The sequence below is a fragment of the Podarcis bocagei genome (genome assembly GCF_964188305.1).
Source record: "Podarcis bocagei genome assembly, chromosome: 13".
NCBI classification, from domain to species: Eukaryota; Metazoa; Chordata; class Lepidosauria; order Squamata; family Lacertidae; genus Podarcis; species Podarcis bocagei.
Genome location: NC_138138.1, coordinates 40,609,053 through 40,629,278, shown reverse-complemented (window position 1 = coordinate 40,629,278; position 20,226 = coordinate 40,609,053). Strand labels below are relative to the sequence as shown.

General features: G+C 46.3%; 2 protein-coding genes across 3 annotated transcripts in view; one reads left to right on the top strand and one right to left on the bottom strand.

Annotated features, from left to right (window-relative positions):
* Positions 1 to 1,004: 1,004 nt before the first annotated feature.
* LOC308572377 (ras-related protein Rab-35-like) lies at positions 1,005 to 15,886 on the top strand. The gene is made up of 6 exons (XM_081168358.1): positions 1,005 to 2,597; positions 10,920 to 10,970; positions 12,004 to 12,127; positions 12,427 to 12,551; positions 13,709 to 13,833; positions 14,489 to 15,886. Exons 1-6 carry the CDS (start codon positions 2,543 to 2,545, stop codon positions 14,615 to 14,617), a joined length of 609 nt encoding a protein of 202 aa, XP_081024484.1. The 5' UTR covers positions 1,005 to 2,542; the 3' UTR covers positions 14,618 to 15,886.
* Positions 15,880 to 20,226, bottom strand: part of HCFC1R1 (host cell factor C1 regulator 1) — a 5,195-nt gene continuing 848 nt past the window's right edge. Inside the window, exons 1-6 of one of the 2 annotated variants that reach the window (XM_081168357.1) lie at positions 18,938 to 19,193; positions 18,640 to 18,833; positions 17,550 to 17,600; positions 16,989 to 17,153; positions 16,730 to 16,903; positions 15,880 to 16,635 (exon numbers count right to left, since the gene is read on the bottom strand). In XM_081168357.1, the coding sequence (XP_081024483.1) occupies positions 16,485 to 16,635; positions 16,730 to 16,903; positions 16,989 to 17,153; positions 17,550 to 17,600; positions 18,640 to 18,833 (735 nt within the window). In that variant the 5' untranslated portion in view covers positions 18,938 to 19,193 and the 3' untranslated portion in view covers positions 15,880 to 16,484. Of the gene's footprint in view, positions 16,636 to 16,729; positions 16,904 to 16,988; positions 17,154 to 17,549; positions 17,601 to 18,639; positions 18,834 to 18,937; positions 19,194 to 20,226 lie in introns of those variants that run through there. The other variant, XM_081168356.1, reaches the window with a different exon arrangement.

Here is a 20,226-nt window from a genome sequence, read left to right as displayed (position 1 = left end):
ATTCCAATCCTACTTTTCCATTTCTACTGGACTTCAAACCCTCCACACACACACCCTTTATCCTCCTCACTGTGCTTTGTTTCCCATCAGCGCCGGCATTATTTAAACCATATATTATCTGTATCGGACTGCCTTTATTTATATGCACAGGGGCGTTGCTGGTGTGAACATTAAATTTATTAGACTTGTTCGTTGCTTGTTGCACGGAGGTCTCCCAGCTGCATATTACCAAGTCGTCGTCGTAATTATGAATTGAATCATGAATTGAAATTAATTTAAATCACTGAGTTAATTATCATTAATTTAGTAATCGCCTTCCCCCGTCTCCTTTGATCCGTAGTGCTAAATGCAGCACTGCTTTTGGCACTTTTCTGCTCGGAATTTAGCCCCCCTGCTTCGTTAGGTCTTTATTTCCCGGGGGGGGGGGCGTGGAGTTGAACGTGCCCATTCCCTGGCAAGCCGATCCTATGCCCGATCGGCGATTGCTAGAAATAAATACAGTATGCATTCCGCGGGATTTGCTTGCCCGAGTACACCGGGCTGCAGCCTTCACGGACTATTTTCAGGCTGTAATCCTGTTGGGGCACTCGCCTCCGCAGAAACGGGCCCTAATTAAATTATGCCCGGCTTACTCCCGAGTATACCTGCTGAAGGCTTTCGGGTTGCTGCACTGACCCACCCACGTATATTTACATTTTTGCTTTACGTCTAGCCGCATTTCAGCATAAATGTCCTTAACCCCGAGGATTGAGTTAAATTCTAATATAATAATGAGAATAAATAATAATAATAATAAAGATTGCTTAAATTGGCTTCGATGGAACTCAGATCCCCAGCCCAGCCAAGTCGCGTTTAAGCCCCGCCCATTCTTTATTGTCGCCTCTCCCCACTTGGAAGCCCCGCCCATCCTCCCGGCACCGCCCATTATAAACCGGGCCCCGCCCCTCCCGGCTGATTCCAATCTGGCCCTGGCGTTCCATCGGCCCGAGCGGGCGCGAGAGGCGGCGGCTGCTGCGCCTGGGAAGGAGGCGGAGGAAGCGGCAGCGGCAGCAGCAGCAGCAGCAGGAGCAGGAGCAGGAGGGGAGAGGCAGGAAGGAAGCGGCCGCCTGCGAGCTCCGCGGTCATCTGATCGCAGCCCAGCGTCCGGCCGGGAGAGGGACGGAGGGCGACAGCCGCACAGCCGCGAGACCCGCCTGGCCTGCCTCCCCTTGCAGATGCGCCCCGCGCCCCTTCCCCAGCCTGAGCCTCCCCTTCCCCCGATCCTTCATTGATTCCCGAGATCCGGGGTTTCCTCGTGCTTCCAGACCCGGCACATCTCTCCCTCCTTTCCTCCTTCCCTTTCTCGCCTGTTTTCGTGGCTCTCCTCCTCTCTACCCCGCCCCAGCGAATGTTAGGAAAAGAAAAGGCTGCCAGGTCATTTGGAGAGAAACTTTAAAGTCCTTCCGATTGGCTTAGATCCCTTAGGTGGGGGCGAAACTCCCTGCTTTATTTGACCCTCGTTCTCCCCCCCCCACCCCTTTCTCTTATTTCACTAACCACCTCTCTCTTCTTCCCACCCCAATTGAAAGTATCGGTCAATGTCTGGTTGTCACTCCTCTGTTTTACCATTTATTTTTGGATACAGGAAGGCTTTTGGAAGGACCTAAATTCCCCTTCTTTTCTGGATATATATATATTTTAAAATAATTTCTCTGGTCCTTAATCAGTTCATTCCTTTTTCCTTTTTTTGGCAGAACCACAAATTTTGGTCTGAGGATTTGTATTTTCCCCTCTGGGTTTCCTTTTTTTTAATTTTAAAAGCCACCTTTTGGAATAAATCTTCTGTCCTGTATTATTATTTTTTTGGAAAGTTCTGAATTACTTATTTCCTTTGGAGACCTCAGCGTTAAGCTCTTTGTAAACTGCAACACCCTTTGGCACCCCGCTTCTGAATGTGGGAAAAACAGCTCCTTTGGAAAAAAATATATATATTCTGTCATTTCCTGATGCTTTTTTCACCTTCCTAATCTTTTTGCTCTGTCCCATCCCATCAGAGGAAGCCTGAGGTCTTAATAAACTGTGGATCTGTGCTACATCTGTGGGCTGCCCTCTCTTTTAAAAATCCAAAAACGGCGGATACGCTTTCGACACTGCATTCTACAGATTGTTGACATAGGAAGAAACTCTCTTGGCAGGCTCCAGCGGGTTCCTTTTTGTCATTTGACTTTAAGGAAGCAAAGATCTGGAAAGAGAAGTTTGTAACATCTGCACTCCAGAAAAACAACGACCCTGGAGGGACTTTTGGCAGAAAGACAGCCTTAAACTTTCTCATTTCCGAGGAAATAGCTGCGTTGTCAAATCGACCTGATCTTGCATTTGGAAGTTTTTCAGGATCTTCTGGACACGGGAGGAAAAGAGACTGGCATGCTCAACACTCTGTCCTGATTAACTGCAATGGGGCATTGAGGCAGAACAAATTTCCCACTGGAAAGTGTGGGAGTGAGTGGAGAATCCCTGCAGGGAGCGTGAAAGACACAGGAGGAGGAGCTGACCCAGCACATGAATGGCTGCCAAGGATTATGACCACTTGTTCAAACTACTCATCATTGGGGACTCTGGTAAGCATTGGCTCTCTTTCCCTTCTTCCCCAAGTCTTCCATTTTCTCTCTTCCCCCAAACCCACTTTTTCATCTTATTATATTTGGCTGTTCTGTCTCCTACCGTCTTTTTCATTCCTCTTTAACTATGCTCCTCTTTAAACTAATCTCATTATTTTCAGTTTTCATTCCACACTCTTTTTTTAACACGTTTCTCCTTATCCGTTTCTTTAAATAGTCTTGGTTTCTTGCATCTTTTCCCTCCTTTGGTCTTCCACCTTGTTTCATATATTCCAATTGGCTGATATCAGTTCAGCGTCCCCTCAGCCCCCACTTAAGCCTATTCCTTGTCATTCTTCCTCTTTGTACTCTTGTTTTTTGCTGTTATTCCACAGCTCTTTCCTTGTTTCTCTTTCATACCTGCAAACATCCTCATGCAATATAAATGTGCACAAGGTAATAAAAAGGTTACTTTTTAATGAATTTGAAAGTAACTGTGATAGGACTGATAGCGTTCTCTTGCCTTGTAACTTTACCCCATTAGTATCTGGCTTTATATTGCCTTCTCTCACTGTTTTAGCATCCCATAATCCCGTGGAGACTTATCTTGTGGGAAGCTTACTCACAGTGTACCAAGAGCTTATTCTGGCTGCATAGCAAGCTTGCAGAAGCAGTTTTTTCCACCTCCCTTGTGCTAATTTCTAGGATTCCCAGCATCCTTTGGGGCCTAGTTGCGCCAACCTGTGAGGGTTGCCACCTAGAAACATTCACACATAGCTTTTTTTCAGGGGAGGAGGGAGAAAAACAAGGTGTATGAGTTTGCCTGAGCTGCTATTTGGTAGGATGAAATTATAGTACTTATACTAAAGCTAACCAAGAATGATGCTCCTCAAAATGGCTTCCCAGAATGCTCCTGACTAAGTCATTCTATATACCTGGGGTTTGTTTCCAATACTCTTCACATTCATTCAAATCTTGTCTGCTGTGCTTCAGGCCCTGGTCAGCAACTTGCTCTCTTTTCATCTTTCTTAAGACTGTTTCCAACTTTGGCCACATTCATACATTTAAAGCACTGTGATACCACTTTAAACAGTTATGGCTTCCCCCAGAGAATTCTGGGAGCAGTAGTTTAAGCATGCTGAGAGTTACAAGTCCCAGAGTTCCATGGGAAGAGGCATTAAAACACTCCTGAGAATTATAGCCCTGGGAGAGGAATAGGGGGACTCCTAACAACTCTTGGCATGCTTAACAGAGACCCTCTATTCCAGGCATCTCCAACCTCCAGCCCTCCAGATGTTTTGGACTACAATTCCCATCATCCCTGACCACTGTTCCTGTTAGGGATCATGGGAGTTGTAAGCCAAAACATCTGGAGGGCCGCAGGTTGGGGATGCCTGCTCTATTCCCTGGGGGTACGAGTCTCAGAGTGGTTTAACAGGCAATGCCTCTTCCCAAGGAACTCTGGGAATTTTAATTTGGGGGAGAGGAATAAAAGGTCTCCTAACAACTCTCAGCAGCCTTAAACTACAGATCCCAGAATTCTCTGGGGGAAGCCATGGCTGTTTAAAGTGGCATCACAGCCTTTTAAATGATAGACTCATAGAATTGGAAGGGACCACAAGGGTCATATAGTACAACCCCCTGCAATGCAGGAATCTTTCACCCAGTGTGGGGCTTGAACCCACAACCCCAAGATTAAGAGTCTCACACTCTGTCAACTGAGCTATTGCAGCCCAAGTTGGAATACACCCCCATTGAAAGGATGGACCTCAGTTAGTCTTTCCATACTCTTAGTATACGACTGGATACAACCATTAGTAGCTTGGTGCAGGGAGGGAGGGGAGGGCGGCTAGTTGCTAAGCCATTGTTTAAAATGGGGGTGGGAAGCCTGTGTCCTCTCCAGATATGGTTGGACTCCATCTCCCATAAGCCAGAGCTTTCACGGCCAGTGGTCGGGAATGATGGGAGTTGTAGTCCAGCAACATATGAAGGCCCTCAGGGTAGCCAGCCATGGTTTTAAAGCAGTACCTATTCACCAAATGCATACACAACATGGTTAAGAAAGGTCTTTTAGACTTCAGTGCTACACCTACATATCTAGGAGTAAGCCCAACGTGATTCATGGGACTGACTTCTGAGAAATGTTACCTTACTTTTTAAATCCCCTCCAAAAAATGTGGCAAGCCATTCTGTTCAACCCACTGCAGTTCCCCTGCAGTGTTTTTGAGCCCTGATCTCCTGCCATCAGTTCCAAAAGAATAATTGGAACCAAAACTCATAAACTTTGCTACCGAGTCCTGTGTGTCTCATATCACATTTTTTGAGGCGGTCTTGTGAATGCCGACTTCTTCCACAGAAATGGAAACGGCTACTAGCAAATAATATATATATTTCTAGTTCCCCAAGCGGCTTGCTGTCACTCAAATTCAACATGTGAGGTTGCTTGTGGGTGTTTTGTACACAGATGAAAATGAGAGACAAGCCCTGTCCTCGGGGTTACAAGACTTTAGTGAGGGAAGTGGAAGAAAAAGGTGGAAGAGGAAGGGGATCAGTTTGACAGTGAGTGAAGAGATGAATCGATCAGGATTTACGATCAGGCTGGGGCCTGGCTGATTCCGCCGCCCCCCCCCCCCCATTGACTGTATTCTTTGCTTGGAAAGGAGTTGTGCAACTGACCCGGCAGTCCTTGTTCCTTGACTGGGGTGAGGTGGAGAGGGTGCTTCCCCCTTTGCCTCTGCAGTCACAGGTCCACTGATAGCTGGAACAGAGCTCTTTCTGAGGCACCGGGTTGGGGGAAGAGAAGCCATCTCCTTGCAGCTGTTCTCTGATGGCTGGAGCCAGGCCTGTCTCCTTGCTGTGGTGGTTTTCCTGCAAAGGGGTGGATGCAATTCTCTTCTCGCTGGCTTCCCCTTCTGATTTCGCCTCCCCAGCCTTCTCTCCTTCAGGTTGCACACAAAGAGCTCCGCCAATCATCCCTGCGCAGCTTCTTGGCATTTAAAGTCCTCTATTGCTTCCTGCCGCGAGGCCTTGTCTCGTTTGATTTTTATCTTTGTTTCATTTTTTGTGCGGTTCCAGACTGGATGTGAATACACCTCTGAGCAGTGCTGGCTCTCACTTAGTATTGGCTGCACAAGCTGGCAGCGGCTTTTTGGGGTTTCAGGCAGGAGCCCTTCCCAGCCCTGTGCGGTTCAGGGTTGAGCCTGGGGCTTCCCAAATTCCAAGCGCGTGCTGAGATTTAAAATGCATCAAAAGCCCAAAGCGGTTGAAGGAAAGAAGCAAGGAGGTGGTGGCTCTGCAAGGAATCCTGTTGTTGTAGCAGTTTGCTGTGTAGTGGGGGGGGGGAATGGAATTACATGATTCCCTGCCCCAGCCTGCTTACAGTCACACGTGGCAATGAAACAGGAGGTAGAAGTGACTTGGAATTAAACCAGCACCTCTGTCTACTGGTTCGTTAAGGCAGACATAATTTACTAGCTGTAGCATCTGGCTGTACAACTAGCAGGTCTGGTTGCTTGGTACGTGGGAAGGGGCCTCCCCCCACGGAACAAATTCGGAGATCAGGTGAAATGCTAGGACTCAGGGTTAAAAGGGGTTGGTGTGGCACCAGCATTCCTGAGGCCTTTATGTCTCTTGTGTGCACCTGCTGATGTAATGAAATACCTGAAGGGAGCTAGAGCCCTCCCTAGCTTTTCCCAGCTGACCAGGGCTGGCAGGCAGAAGGCCTGATTCGATCAGAAAGGGGGAAAGCCAGGAGTGTTCCTATGTATGCGTGGTACTTCTGAGGTATCCTGATGGAACTAAAATTCCAATCTCTGGAAAATGTTCTGGATTTTTCCTGGAAGTCCCAAATTGCAGTCTGGTTTGGTAAACTAAAGCCATGGGGCTCACCTGCAGAGAGCTATTCACAACATGGAAGCTGCCTTGGACTGGCGTTCTACCCCATTCCTTAGGCTCCTACTTTTTTTCATTTTCAATGAAACAATGATTTTAATTAACGACACTTTTCCAGGGACGGAAATACCTAATAGGTAATTTTCTACCCCACATAGTGATGTCAGTATTGACGGACAACCACCAAGGGGGGTCAGGTGGAATACGCAACTTTTTGCCTCTAGCAAGAGCCTTGCTACTCTCATTACACAAATTGCATGAAAAGTAAGCCCGCTTCGGTTTGATCATGAGTATCTTCTAGAATCGCTTGGAGACATGGGGGGAAGGATGAAAGGGGGGGTAGTACAGCTTCGTTGTTTCCCATCTTCTCCTGCTCCAAATCCCTCGGAAAATCCTCCTCTGAAGGTGATGAGAATACAAGTGCATAGATGCTGAGCAGTGGCTCTGATCCCCTCCAGCTTTCTCTGGGGAAGCTTTGGAGCCTGTCTTTGGAGACACACAACTGGTAGCTACTTCTCTCTCCCCCTCCTCCTGCCCCAGTTTCCATTCCCTTCTACACATAGTCAGTGTGAGCACTGAGCATGCTCTGTCCCTATTGGGTTGCCTTTGTAGGTGTTTTCCCATAAATGGCTGGTGTTCTAATTTTGGTACTTCTGCAAACTTTTGAATTCTCCTGTACCTCCTGATATATCATTTTTTTTAATGGCCTTGTTTTGGCTACAGCCCTGTCGGCACCCACCAGCCAAGTTTGCCACTCAGTGATGCTTCCCAAGTGATCTCCATCACCTACTGATGCTAACCCTGGGTTAACTACGCATTCTTCCCTTGCTCACCTCCTTTCTCTGCGGCCACTTCTTTGCCAAGTTGCAAATTTTAAGCTTCTCTGGGCAAAGACTTCCTGTTTTGTGTTTCTTTGTAGAACGCTAGGTGCAGGGATGGCAGTATAACAAGCCCACCATGGAAGCCTTAAAAGGCTCCGGGCTGTCTCCTCCCATACAAGCCTGTTTATGGGTTAATATAGGGATACCTTTAAAGCCCTAAATGGCCTCGGTCCAGTATACCTGAAGGAGCGTCTCTACCCCCATCGTTCTGCCAGGACACTGAGGTCCAGTGCCAAGCGCCTTCTGGAGGTTCCCTCATTGCGAGAAGTGAGGTTACAGGGAAACAGGCAGAGGGCCTTCTCTGTAGTGGTGCCCGCCTTGTGGAACGCTTTCCCATCAGATGTCAAGGAAATAAACAACTATCTGACATTTAGAAGACATCTGAAGGCAGCCCTGTTCAGGGAAGTTTTTAATCTGTGACATTGTAATGTATTTTTAATCTTTGTTGGAAGCTGCCCAGAGTGGCTGGGGAAACTCAGCAAGATGGGCGGGGTACAATTAATTAATTAATTAATTAATTAATTAATTAATAAAAATCTCCAGATCTTCTCTGTTTCATCTTTAGAGGTGCATTAGGTGGGACAATACTTTTAAAGCACTCTTATACCACTTTGACAGTCATGGAGGATCCTGGGAACTATAGTTTAAGGGTGCTCTGAATTGTAGGTCTCTGGGGGAAGCCATGACTGTTAAGAGTTTAAATGAATGGTGTGGATGTGACCTGATATTTTCGTCTCATGAAGGTCTTTTTTCTATAAAAAAAATTGGGAACCTTTTGGTTTTGGGCATTCCCAAATGGTTGGTGCAGAGTTTAGGGTTCTTGGGCTGTTTCTAGGCAGGTGTTCCTTGTGGGATCAGGGTTCCTCATTGCAGCATCTATACATCAAAATGCCAGTCTGTATTTCTCCCCTTTAAATTTTGGATTAGAAAGGTTCAGAAAAGGGCAGTCAAAATGATGGGGGGAATAGATCAACTCTCCAACAAATAAAGGTTGCAGCATTTTGGACTTTTTGGTTTAGAGAAACAGTTCATTAGAGTTGACAGAAGCTGACGAAATTATGCATAGCATGAAGAAAAAGGATAGACAAATGTTTTTCTCAGTCTCTCCACACTAGAATTTGTGGACATTCAGTGAAACTAATGTTGGAAGATTCAGGACAGAGAAGAGAAAGCACTGAGTTACTTTGTAAGACACAATGTGTATTTGTATGAGAGAAACAAAGGTAGGGATACAGTGGTACCTCGGGTTACATACGCTTCAGGTTACATACGCTTCAGGTTACAGACTCTGCTAACCCAGAAATAGTACCTTGGGTTAAGAACTTTGCTTCAGGATGAGAACAGAAATCACGTGGCGGTGGTGTGGCAGCAGCAGGAGGTCCCATTAGCTAAAGTGGTGCTTCAGGTTAAGAACAGTTTCAGGTTAAATACGGACCTCCGGAATGAATTAAGTACTTAAACCTGAGGTACCACTGTATATATTTTCTATATAAAAATGTGTAACATGTAACCAGGCACAAAATAGTTTAAGTTATTTGTATGCAGTAATGGCAGGCCAAAAAAGAAAAGAAAAAAGACAGAACACCAGGTGCTAGAAATAAGATTTACTCCAGGTCTGATGTATTTTGTAAAAAACAAAACCAAAACCAAAAACCTTCCTCAGGAGAATGGTAAATATATGAGTAACATAACACAGGAAATCGGCTATTAAGTACTGTACAAAATACTGTATAATAATGGGTTCCAGCTGATATAAATGGTTTGATATTGGTTTTTTTGGTTACCTTTGAGCCTCACTAATGGGAAATTTTGGTAGTTCTCAATATTTAGGAGTTGCCTCATTCGTATGTGTTCTGCTTTCAACAAGGTTTTGTTATACATTTTGTTTACACACCTTCAGTTCCTCCACTGACTTTTTCTTTTTACAAGAGTTAGATTGAAAACTTTTGTCTGGCATATATTCAGTATATGATTGTGTGAATGGAGGTCTCTTCAGGCATTCAGCTGAACATGTGAATGCCAAACTCTGTAGGATGTGTGTGTGCGCATGCATGCATGCCAGGTCTGACTCCGGTATGGTTGTGCTTGCTCTCCCCTTGCTCAGCCACCGGGTTCTGCTTTGTAAGTCGCTTTGAGCTGCTTTGGGGGGGGGGGAGTTAAGTAAATTTAACTGATGATAATGTTTCATGGGGAAACTCTGCATAGGGATTCGATTTGTATTTGCTCAAATGTGAGGAAAACTCTGTGCGGTCGAGAACTCTGATAATGGCACCTGAACACACATAAGTGTTACTTATTATATTTTGGACTTGCTATCCCGAAAATAATCCGTTCCGCGAGTCTCTTCGTCTAGTGGTTTTTTCGTCTTGCAAAGCAACCCGCTTAGCGGTTTAGCGCTATTAGCGGTTTAGCGGCTATTAAAGGCTTAGCGGCTAAAAGGCTATTAGCGGCTTAGCAGCTTAGAAAAAGGGGGGAAAGCGAAAAAAATCACAAGACTCGCAAGACGTTTTTGTCTTGCGAAGCAAGCCCATAGGGAAATTCGTCTTGCGAAGCGCATCGAAAAACGGAAAACCCTTTCGTCTAGCGGGTTTTTCGTCTTGTGAGGCATTCGTCTTGCGGGGCACCACTGTATTGTTTGTATATTTATAGTGCCCTGAGGAAGGATTCCTTCCCCCAAAACACTTTGGGCCTGGAATAAATTTCTGGCACTTGGGATTCTTTCTTACTGCCTGCTGTTGATGCCACCGCTCTTTGCGTGTAGCAAAATGGCAACCGCGAGGGCGTCCTTCCATTTTGGAGTGGCGCAGGGAGGCCTCTGTATCTCCTCGAGGGCCCAAAGGCGTCACTCTGTGTACGAAGGGGGCCTGTCGAATTTGCAGCCGCTTTGCAGGGAGGCCAGTGTGCATCAGGAGCTTTAAAGTATTGCTGTAACTCCGCTGAAGAAAGGGTGGCGGCGGAGTGGGCTTGCAAAGCTGAGGGGACAAGACACTCTTTCAGGGTCATATCAACAGGTGACATCATGCATTAGAAGGGTTGGGTTTGTCACGTGGACACCTGTGGAGGTGGCTCTGCCCAGTTATGCCGCATGAGGTAATATTGACACGGTTACAACTGCAACCTTGAGAGATGCCTCCCTGTCATCCAGTTTCCTCCTCGGAGCACTCCCTCCCGCTCCATATCCCACTTATGAATGGCGCAGTGTGCTCTGTGACTCCCCACAAATAAATTCACATGTATATATCCCATTTTCTCTCTCTGCCCCACCTCCCCCCAATGCAGATTGTGTTCCCCAAAGTCATGTGAGCTAATCCAGAGTCCTCATGCCTCCCCACCCCCCATAATCCCTTGCTGCTCTCTGCCCTTGAATGGGATACAATAGCTTTGGGTGGGAGTGGCCGTCTTGAGCAAATACGCCGGTCAGGTGTGTTTGCTTTGGGTGGGGAGCTGGCAACCTTTGTTGAGGTGATTATGTTTGCATCAGAGGCTGTCGAAAACAAAGCTGGGAGGATGTTAAAGATCCATCCTATATAAAGTTTGTGCAACCTGTTTCTTTTTTTCTTTTCCTGTCCAGGGGTGGGGAAAAGCAGTCTTCTACTTCGCTTTGCGGACAACACCTTCTCTGGTAAGTGCTGCCCTCTGTTCTCACTCATTAGATAGCCGGTGTGGGACTCGGACCCAAGAGCAACCAGGGTTCGAATCTCCGCTCAGCAACGAAACTCAATCTGCACCATCAGAATGAAGTTCAGGAGCCAAAAAGTCGTATTGAAAAATATGACTTTTGAACTGTCTGCTCCCAAAATGGCAACTAGGCACTCCATTTTTGCGACTGTAACCCTGGTTTAAGCAGCCATTTGGCACCTAGCTTATAGATCTGAGTTTCTAACGCTGGAGCCACATATGCCGCCTTGAGCACTTTGGAAGAGAATGGGATAAATAAAGAGCCATTCTCAACACAGAGATCAGGTAGGAGCCAAGACTGCCAACCTATCAATCATATTGCAACAGCGGCCATATTCGCTCATTCTTTCAGCCTCTGCCTCAGGTCTTATGAAAGGGAGAGCAGGGACAAGCCCATTGTCCCCACTGCCTCTTGCACGTTTCCCATTCATGCAGCCCCTTTCCATGTGTTGGGGGGCTGAATGTCAGCAGAAGGGGCTACGGGAAAAGGCTCCCTATGTAATGTAGAACCCAGATCTTCCTGCAGTCTTAAACCATGCAGAGTCTGCTTGAGTAGAGCAGAGTCCTCGCTGCAGGTATTCAGATGAAGATGAGACACTTGCCCAAAGCCACCCTGTAAATCCGTGGCTAAAGGTGGGATTATCCCCTAGACCCAACCTGCATCTCATCCCAGTTTTATCCACTGTGATGACTGCAATGTCCTTTGGTGTTTCAGCCACCACATCGTAAGCGCCCTTTGATTCCAAGAATTATGAGTTGCCTGTTTTATGGTCACCTGTTTCTATCTCTGTGTTCTACATATTTTTATCTTCCTGTTATCTGTAGTTCCCCGTGTGTGTGTGTGTGTGTGTGTGTGTGTGTGTATTTCGGGGGGGAGTGTGATTTCCCACTGGAAAATTTCTAATTTTGTTAAATCTCCCTGCCAGTATTTTTCTCCTCCTGTCCTCTGACTTCCCGTCCGCATGTCTCTCTCCCAGGCAGCTATATCACAACCATTGGGGTAGATTTCAAGATACGGACGCTAGTGATAAATGGAGAGCGAGTGAAACTGCAGATCTGGGACACGGCTGGACAGGAACGGTTCCGAACCATCACTTCCACGTAAGCATGGCACAGATGTGGGGTATGCCTGGGTATTCTGGGGGCAAGATGCAGGGTGGAGGTTATTTTGAACTCTTTTTGAGTGATGTGGATTGGCTCTGATGCACATATGTTGGGGAGCAAGCCACCTTGAAACTTAGTTAACAGGTGGGATATAAATCCACAATGAAAAGATGTGGAAGGTTTGGGATTTCTGGTTTCAGAGCAAATAACCCTTTTTTCATGTTTTCTGGGAGAGGCGCAGAGGTTTATTCTAGGATAGGGAACCCATTTTACGGTCTCTCTTTCTCCTGTGACAGGTATTACCGTAACACGCATGGTGTCATCATCGTCTATGATGTGACGAACGCGGAGTCCTTTGTTAATGTCAAGCGTTGGCTGCACGAGATTGGGCAGAACTGTGACAGCGTCTGCAAGATCTTGGGTGAGTGAATCAGAGTTGAAATCCTAGCTTCCCACATTCAGTCGTCTAGTGTTTAACGGACATGTGTTCACAGTATACTGAAACCTAGTTATCTAAGCGGACGGCCAAAAGATTTTCCCAAGTTGCAGTGCTCTTATTTGTGCCAGGTCAGGTGGAAGCATTAATACCCCAGATAAGTATGACTTGTATTTTACCTTTGGGGTGTATCAGTGGGTTAGGGGAACAGGAAGCCTAAGCCCTGCGGTTTAGGCTAGAATCACACAGAATCTCATAGTGCATTCTGGTTAATCTAGGAGCAAATATGCACTTCTGAGCCATCAGTGGAAGTTCTTTCTGGACTGCTGTGGCTTCATTTGTGGATGGAACAGGCTGTGGAGGTGATGATTTAACCCCCTTTAGAAATATTAGAAATTGCCTAACATTTTCTAAGCGTTGCACATATATTAAGAGGCAAGATGCTCTGCCCGCAGGCTCACAAGCAAATAGATGTGATACAAAAGAGAAAGGAATGGAGATCAAAGCAAATGCTGGCGCAGCCAAAGGATGGTCTCCCCCCCCCCCATGTTCTTTCTGGGAGGCAGCAGGGGGTATAGCCTTCAAGCAGCCCTAAGTCACCTGGCTGGTGGTGCACTGTGTTCCTTCATGCCGGGAGAAGGGAAGCACTGCATCCTGTGTGCAGTTGCTTGGAGTGGGGTTCAGACCATGTGCACTTAATGGGTAGCAGGGTCTTGTGCGGATAATTTCCCCCCCATCACCTCCTTTCTGATCCTTAAAAAAAACACAAAAAACTTAAGGTACCAGGGCTTGACCTTGGACTTTCCATGTGAGAAGCATGTGCTGTACAACTGAGCTAAGGTCACAGGTGGCTTTAAAGCTTTTTCTAGGGAAAGTTGTTCCTATCAACTTAAATTGGTGCAATAAATGGCTCTCTGATCTAACCTGACAATTTGGTTTCTGTTGAGCCTTGGCTTGGTAGCTTATGGGGCAATTTTCCTTTGAATACTCTGGTTTGGGAATTAGCTGCACTCTTTTTGTCTATACCGCTGGTACTCTTACAGTATTTCCTCTGGTAATAATTAAGGCTGTTGGATCCCTCTTTGTTGCATTTGATTCCGCTTCTGATTCCTCCTCCTTCCTCTCCCCCAAATTGTCATCAGTGGGTAACAAATGCGAGGACCCATCGCGGAAGCAAGTGGAGACAGCCGATGCCCGGCGGTTCAGTGAGCAAATGGGAGTCCGCCTCTTTGAAACCAGCGCCAAGGAAAACCTCAATGTGGAAGAGGTATTGGACCAGAGTGTGGGTGAGGGTGGAGACGGGAAGAATGAAAACACACAGTACCTATAGAGCAGGGATGGGGAACCAATTTGCCCCCCCAAACCACGCCCCCTTGCCCCTCAGTGAGGTCAACTGGTGGGTAGGAGGATAGGGTTTAATCCTGCATTGGTTGTGAACAGGACTGCATAGCCTAGTTGGCAGGATTTAATTTTGAGTCATCAGTGAATTAAATATCGGAACCTTAAATGGGAAGTGGGGTGGGCCTCTTCAAGTTCCTGATCTTGGGGACTTGAAAGAGAAGAGGGAGGTTTGCAAAAAGCCTTTGCAAGCCTCTTTGCTCGCCTTTCAGCTCCAGAGCTTGTTCTGATCTTGAGCGTGTGGGAGAAGAGGCTTGCAAAAGGGGTTTTGATTGGTGGGTGCCCTTGCTGCATGTCAGTCACGAGGCACAATAATGTGATTGACAGGTAGGTGCTCTTTCAGCCACCCATCCACTTTATCCTGCGAGGCAGATCCTGATAAGGATTTGGCCTGTGGAGCCAAGAATATCCCCCACTCCCTATTAGAGAAATGCCTCTGTGCCTAATGGGTGTGTGTGTGCGCGCGCGTGCATTGTTGGTAGGGAAAGGCAGGCTCATCACTCTGTATTTTTCCTCCGCTACAGATGTTCAATGCCATCACAGCCATGGTGCTCCGGACTAAACAGGAAAATCTGGCACGGCTCCAGCAGCAGAATGAGGTTGTCAAAATCAACAAACCCAAAAAGAAACCCTCTGTCAAGAAATGCTGCTGAAGGGACAGCCCCTGTGTTCTCCTCTTCCTCCCCGCCCCAAAATCCTGAGAATGACTGACTGGACTGTGGAAGGGCTGGTTGGGTGGGTAAAAATAACTGCCGTTATGTGCGCATGTGTGGTGGGGGAAGGGGGGGGGCCTGGAATCCTGGCGGGAGGGCACGGGAGTCTGTGTGAATGAATGCCCCCAGCACTGGAATGACACTCCCCTCCCCACAACCCTTGGAGAGGTTGAGTTGCTGGAATGGAAAAATCTATATACTGGCGCTGAAATCCCTTCTTGCGTTGGGGATAGAGGCGGGGGAACATTGAAGAGCATTAAAAACAAACAATGCTGAAACAAATTGCATAAAGGTGATGAATAGGAGGATGAGGGGCATTTTCTACTTCCAGAAAACAAAAATAACCTCTGCAGTGTTGCCTATAAACTCTCTTCTCATGTATTTTACTTCTCGTCTTCCTCTGCCCTCCATTCCCACCCTGTGTTGCCATGGTGCAGTGCAGCTCGAGTATCCATTGTTGGGTCACTGTGATACGTGTGTGTGTGTTGCGCGAGAAAGATGTGTATTTCTTTTTAAGGGGGGAGGACAATACAGCTGTACCTGTGACTAATGAGGGGTAGGATGAAACTGGGGGAATCCAGTGCCTCAATTCACAATACTTCACCTAGCAATAGTGGGGATTGCCCCAATTTTCTTCTTGGCTTGCGTTTGCTAAGAAATGTGGTCAGAATACTGTCCTGAGGCCTGGGTTAAAAACCAGGGTGCAAACCTCTCCCACTGGGTCTGGAATAGGATTGTTCATCTCTTCCCCATAACCCCCTCTCCAGTCTCAGAGCAACTTGTCATGTATATTCATATTCAAAACAAGGCTGGGGTTGGAAAGGTCTCTTTGAAACCTCCCTGCCTTGTATTAGCAATTGGGGTACCATCCTGTCAGCCCAGCCTCCCTCCTGAAACTGAGGAACTAATCAGAAGGTGTGTATATGCCAAACTTGGAATATGAAACACTCTTTGGATCTGGGAGGTGGGTCTCCACCCCGCAACTCCAAAATGGTGGGTACAACAGGGTTGAAATTGTATCTGCCCTCCCACCTCTGTCTTTAAATATGGGGACCTTCTGACTGTGCAATACGTCTGCTTCATGAATTATTTTATATACACAAAAATGAATTATGTACATAATTAAAACATCTTGTGTTAACCCACTGCTAATGGCATTAAACCTGTCAAGGAGACACCACTGTTCAATAAAGAAATTTAGATATGAAACCACCTCTTATTCTTTTATTTCTCCAAAGCGTGGCTACCCATCCTTTGGTGCCAAGAGGGATTTTTTTTGTCATATTTCCATCTGTTGGTACCCTCTGGAGTAGCAGCTTGTTTTCAGCTCTCTGGAAGTAAAAGGTCAAGATGCTGCTCCCGCAAGGAAAGAGAAAATGATAGTTGATTTTCACACAAACATTTTTTTTTTGTAGGGTGGGATATCAGCTCTCTGATAAAATAAAAAGGAGAAGTTCAGAAAGCTCATTTTGAAATTGCTTCTAAAAAGCAATATTAACATTCTAAGTCATAGCACCTTGAGACACCACAGTTGCACTTTTTCCTAAGTACTGGCATCTTTCCTATTGGAAAAGAAAATAGCAATATGCACACACACCAGAAATGACCACGCACACATTTTTACATCTAGTAGAGGGGAGAGGATCAGATCATTGCAGTCGGTTGAAAAATGATGGGTGTTCCTATGTTGCTGTAAAAAAAAATGCAATCAAATGTGTTGATGCTGGATAATGATGTCATTTGTTGAAAGTCTGACAGGCCAACCGGAAAAAGAGTGTTTTGGCTTTAGACCAAGATGGGTGAAAGCTCATATTTCCATTTCCTCTTGTATTGTCGCTGCTTCTTGCTGAGGCTGTGCAGGAGAGCTGAGGGCAGATGGGATAGCCATCAATGTCCGGATACTGTGAAAGCCTGAGTTACTAGGAGGGCTCCAAAGGACCACTTCTGTACAAGGATTCCTGTAAGAATGAGGGAGGATGCTAGTTACAGATGCAAGTGATTTTGCTTTCCAGTGTTCCTCTTTTCTTCCCAAGTCTTGTGCTATATACTTACAGAGAAAGAAATACCTCTTCAGGCACAAGGCTGACTCCTCCAACGGGCTCTTGTAGGAAGGAAGGATGTGCCAGTATGGGGCAATCTGCCATAATGAATTCCCCATCCACAAGCACACTGTTGTGCTCATCCTCATCTGAACTAGCTTCTTCACTTGCTCCATCTTGGGACAGCCTAAGAGAGAGAAAATCTCACACAATGAAGCCTTGTTATTCTGCTTCTCTGACTGCCCCCCTCACAAAGCAGTGGCCCCCAGTACCTCTGCTGCAGTTCTTTCAAGCGTGCATATGCCTCCTGCCACTTGGGATCTTCATCGTAGAGAGGGAAACCATTGGAGCTGTAGACATGGTCATTGTCCAGGCTAAGAGAGTTGAAGCGGGCAGCCATCTTGTCCTCTGAGAGGAAGTGTTTGGAACTGGGCTCCCTGTTGGGGCACAGAGAGCAATGGCAAGGAGTCCAGGGTCCAGTGACACCAATCCTGTCCTGTACCAATTCATGCCAAGCTCGCTTTCCCCACTCTGCCCTTCAGCATGGCCCATCATGCACTGCAGCACATTAAAAGTTCATTTGGCATTTTTAGTGTCGGATACAAAAAGCACACACTTACTTAAATGAAAATTGCATGTTCAATAGTTTATTCATTGTTCTCAGAAAACTACAATGGAATATATTTAATCAGGGGGAAAAAAAGGTTTTAAGAAAAAAACATGATGCAACTGTAACCTGTATATGGAAGAAGAAAGTGGAATATGAATATGGAAGTTTCTAGCCCCAATCGCTTCATGCACCAGCCAAACTCCTCATCTTATGTCACACTTACTGATCTCTATGCTCCAGATGGCGTTTGAAAGCGAAGGATGTTGACCGGCACCTAAAACAAAAAGCTACAGTTGTACTCGAGACCCAAAGATCTCCCCACGCTAGTTGCTCTTCTCCCACTGGCCTACTCTTTTACCATAATTATAAAAGCTGTGCTTCTTCCTCTTTGCAGACCCCAAAGTCCATGGATTTGCAGGACCCCTCCTTCCTTCCCCACAGCACTGAATTAGGTTTTTTCTCTTCTCCCCACCCACACCCACCCAGGGCCATAGCTAGGGAGTGGTGAGGTGGGGCCCAGCCAGGGGCGCAGGCAAGGAGGGGGAGCAAAATTGGCTAAAAATATGTACATAAATAGGTCTATAAATAAAAGGTTTTAAATAGGAGTGTGATTTGAATTGGTTGGGGGCGGGGTTGGAGGAGAGGCGGAAAGAGGAGCTAATTTGTCCATGGCTAGGGGGCGCAATCTGGACGGTTCTGCCAGGGGCGCAAGATCACCTAGCTACAGCTTTAAGGCCCTTTAGAGAACCAGAATGCTTGAAGGACTGCGTACTTCTATTTATACCTTAAGATATTTAGCCAATAATCTTCTACAAGTGTACCTGCCATCTGAGACAAGGTATGAGACAGCAGGAGTTAAATACCTCCCCCAGAGAGGCTTGCCTAGTGCCTACTTTGTTATTTTGCGGGGAAGTAAATACATTTAAAATGTTTTACACTGCTGAGTTTCACTGTCTTGTTACAGTTATTTTACCTAAATTGTGTGTGAACTGTATTGTAAAGTGCCATCAGAATATATAAAGTCCTGTAATCAACTAAGTTCCCTGAAAGTTTATGACTGTCGCCCACTGTCTGCCCTTTTGCCTCTTTCCTTCAGAACTAAGCTGCAAAATAAAAAGCCCAACAAAATGACTGCATTTTCCTTCTCTGGCATGTTTTTTAAAGCTTCCAGCAGGTCGGTCACCTTTTTGCCTGTGAATAAATGCCAGAGAGGTGGGCGCTATCAAAATCCACTTTTCTCTCCCTCAGCCCATCCTCAAAATGTATCCTTTCCTCTTCACCCAAGCAAAAAGCCTCATTGTGCACATGCTTACCGGGACTGCTGTATTTTACTGAAGTTCACCAAGCCCTGGCTTTGCCTTATCCATGGCATTCTGCGTGCTGTGTGCCGCTGCCTGCTGGAGGGCATGGTGTGGCTCCAACCCCTGCTCCCAGCCAAGAAGGAGCAGCACGTGGATGGGCTGGATGGAATAATTGTTGGAGATTGCTGGCCAGTTGTCTGATCCATCTGTGAGGTAAAACATAAAGGGGGTTAAACTGAGACTCTCCTCTGTAGAGCTAATCCTGCCCTGAAACACTGTTAGTGCAAGGGAGCTCCTGAATCACACTAACCTGTGAAAAAGCTGTCTATTTTTAAAGGATTGTTCTGGAGCCTTCAGCCCAATGCAAAGTGGAGCTAGTATATTGATGGAAGTGGATTGTTGTGTGTTAGAAAGGATTTGAGAGAGCACCCTAGGGTTTATACTTGGTTCAGGCAGAACACTGACCAGGCCTGAAGAGCCTTCCCATTACCCTGTATATGACTGAGCATGGCCAATGATCCTCTGAAGCTGTGCACTTTAGGGGGCAATTGATATGAGCAAGGAAGCTGGTCATAGAATCATAGAATCATAGAGTTGGAAGAGACCACAAGGGCCATCGAGTCCAACCCCCTGCCAAGCAGGAAACACCATCAGAGCACTCCTGACATATGGTTGTCAAGCCTCTGCTTAAAGACCTCCAAAGTAGGAGACTCCACCACACTCCTTGGCAGCAAATTCCACTGTCTAACAGCTCTTACTGTCAGGAAGTTCTTCCTAATGTTTAGGTGGAATCTTCTTTCTTGTAGTTTGGATCCATTGTTCCGTGTCCGCTTCTCTGGAGCAGCAGAAAACAACCTTTCTCCCTCCTCTATGTGACATCCTTTTATATATTTGAACATGGCTATCATATCACCCCTTAACCTCCTCTTCTCCAGGCTAAACATGCCCAGCTCCCTTAGCCGTTCCTCATAAGGCATCGTTTCCAGGCCTTTGACCATTTTGGTTGCCCTCCTCTGGACACGTTCCAGTTTGGTTTCATGTGATCTTTTTATTAAGTGGGCCCTTTGCATACTGTTTAATTCTATTTGTTCCTATTTTGTCTGTAAGCCGCCTCAAATCTCTGCCGGGGAAAAGGGGTGGTGCATGCATGCATAAATTCCTTTGAAAAGCCACTGCATTAGATATTGCACCTGTTGTCTTCAGGCGCTTTTCCAGCTGCTCATTTTGAGACGTAAGGCTGAGTCCCACATACAAAGCTCCTTCCTGTTTCTTATCAGGTAAGGTCTTTATCAGAGGGGTCTCTGCAGATGCTCTTTAGGTTTCCAACACCTTAATTAAGCAAAGTGTTTCCATCAGATAGTGGTGGTCTTTACATTGGATAACTCTTGGAAGTTGTGCATAAATCTAGAACACAGTGTGTCTGTTCAAAGTAATACCTGGTGTAAGGTTACCAGATGTCCCTGTTTCCGGGGGACAGTCCCTGCATTTACAAATCAGTCCCCTGACAAATTCCATCTATTTAGTAGGAAGTTGAAAAGTGTCCCTGGATTCATTGGGAAAAAAATCTGGTAACCTTAACCTGATGGTTGTGCAGGATTC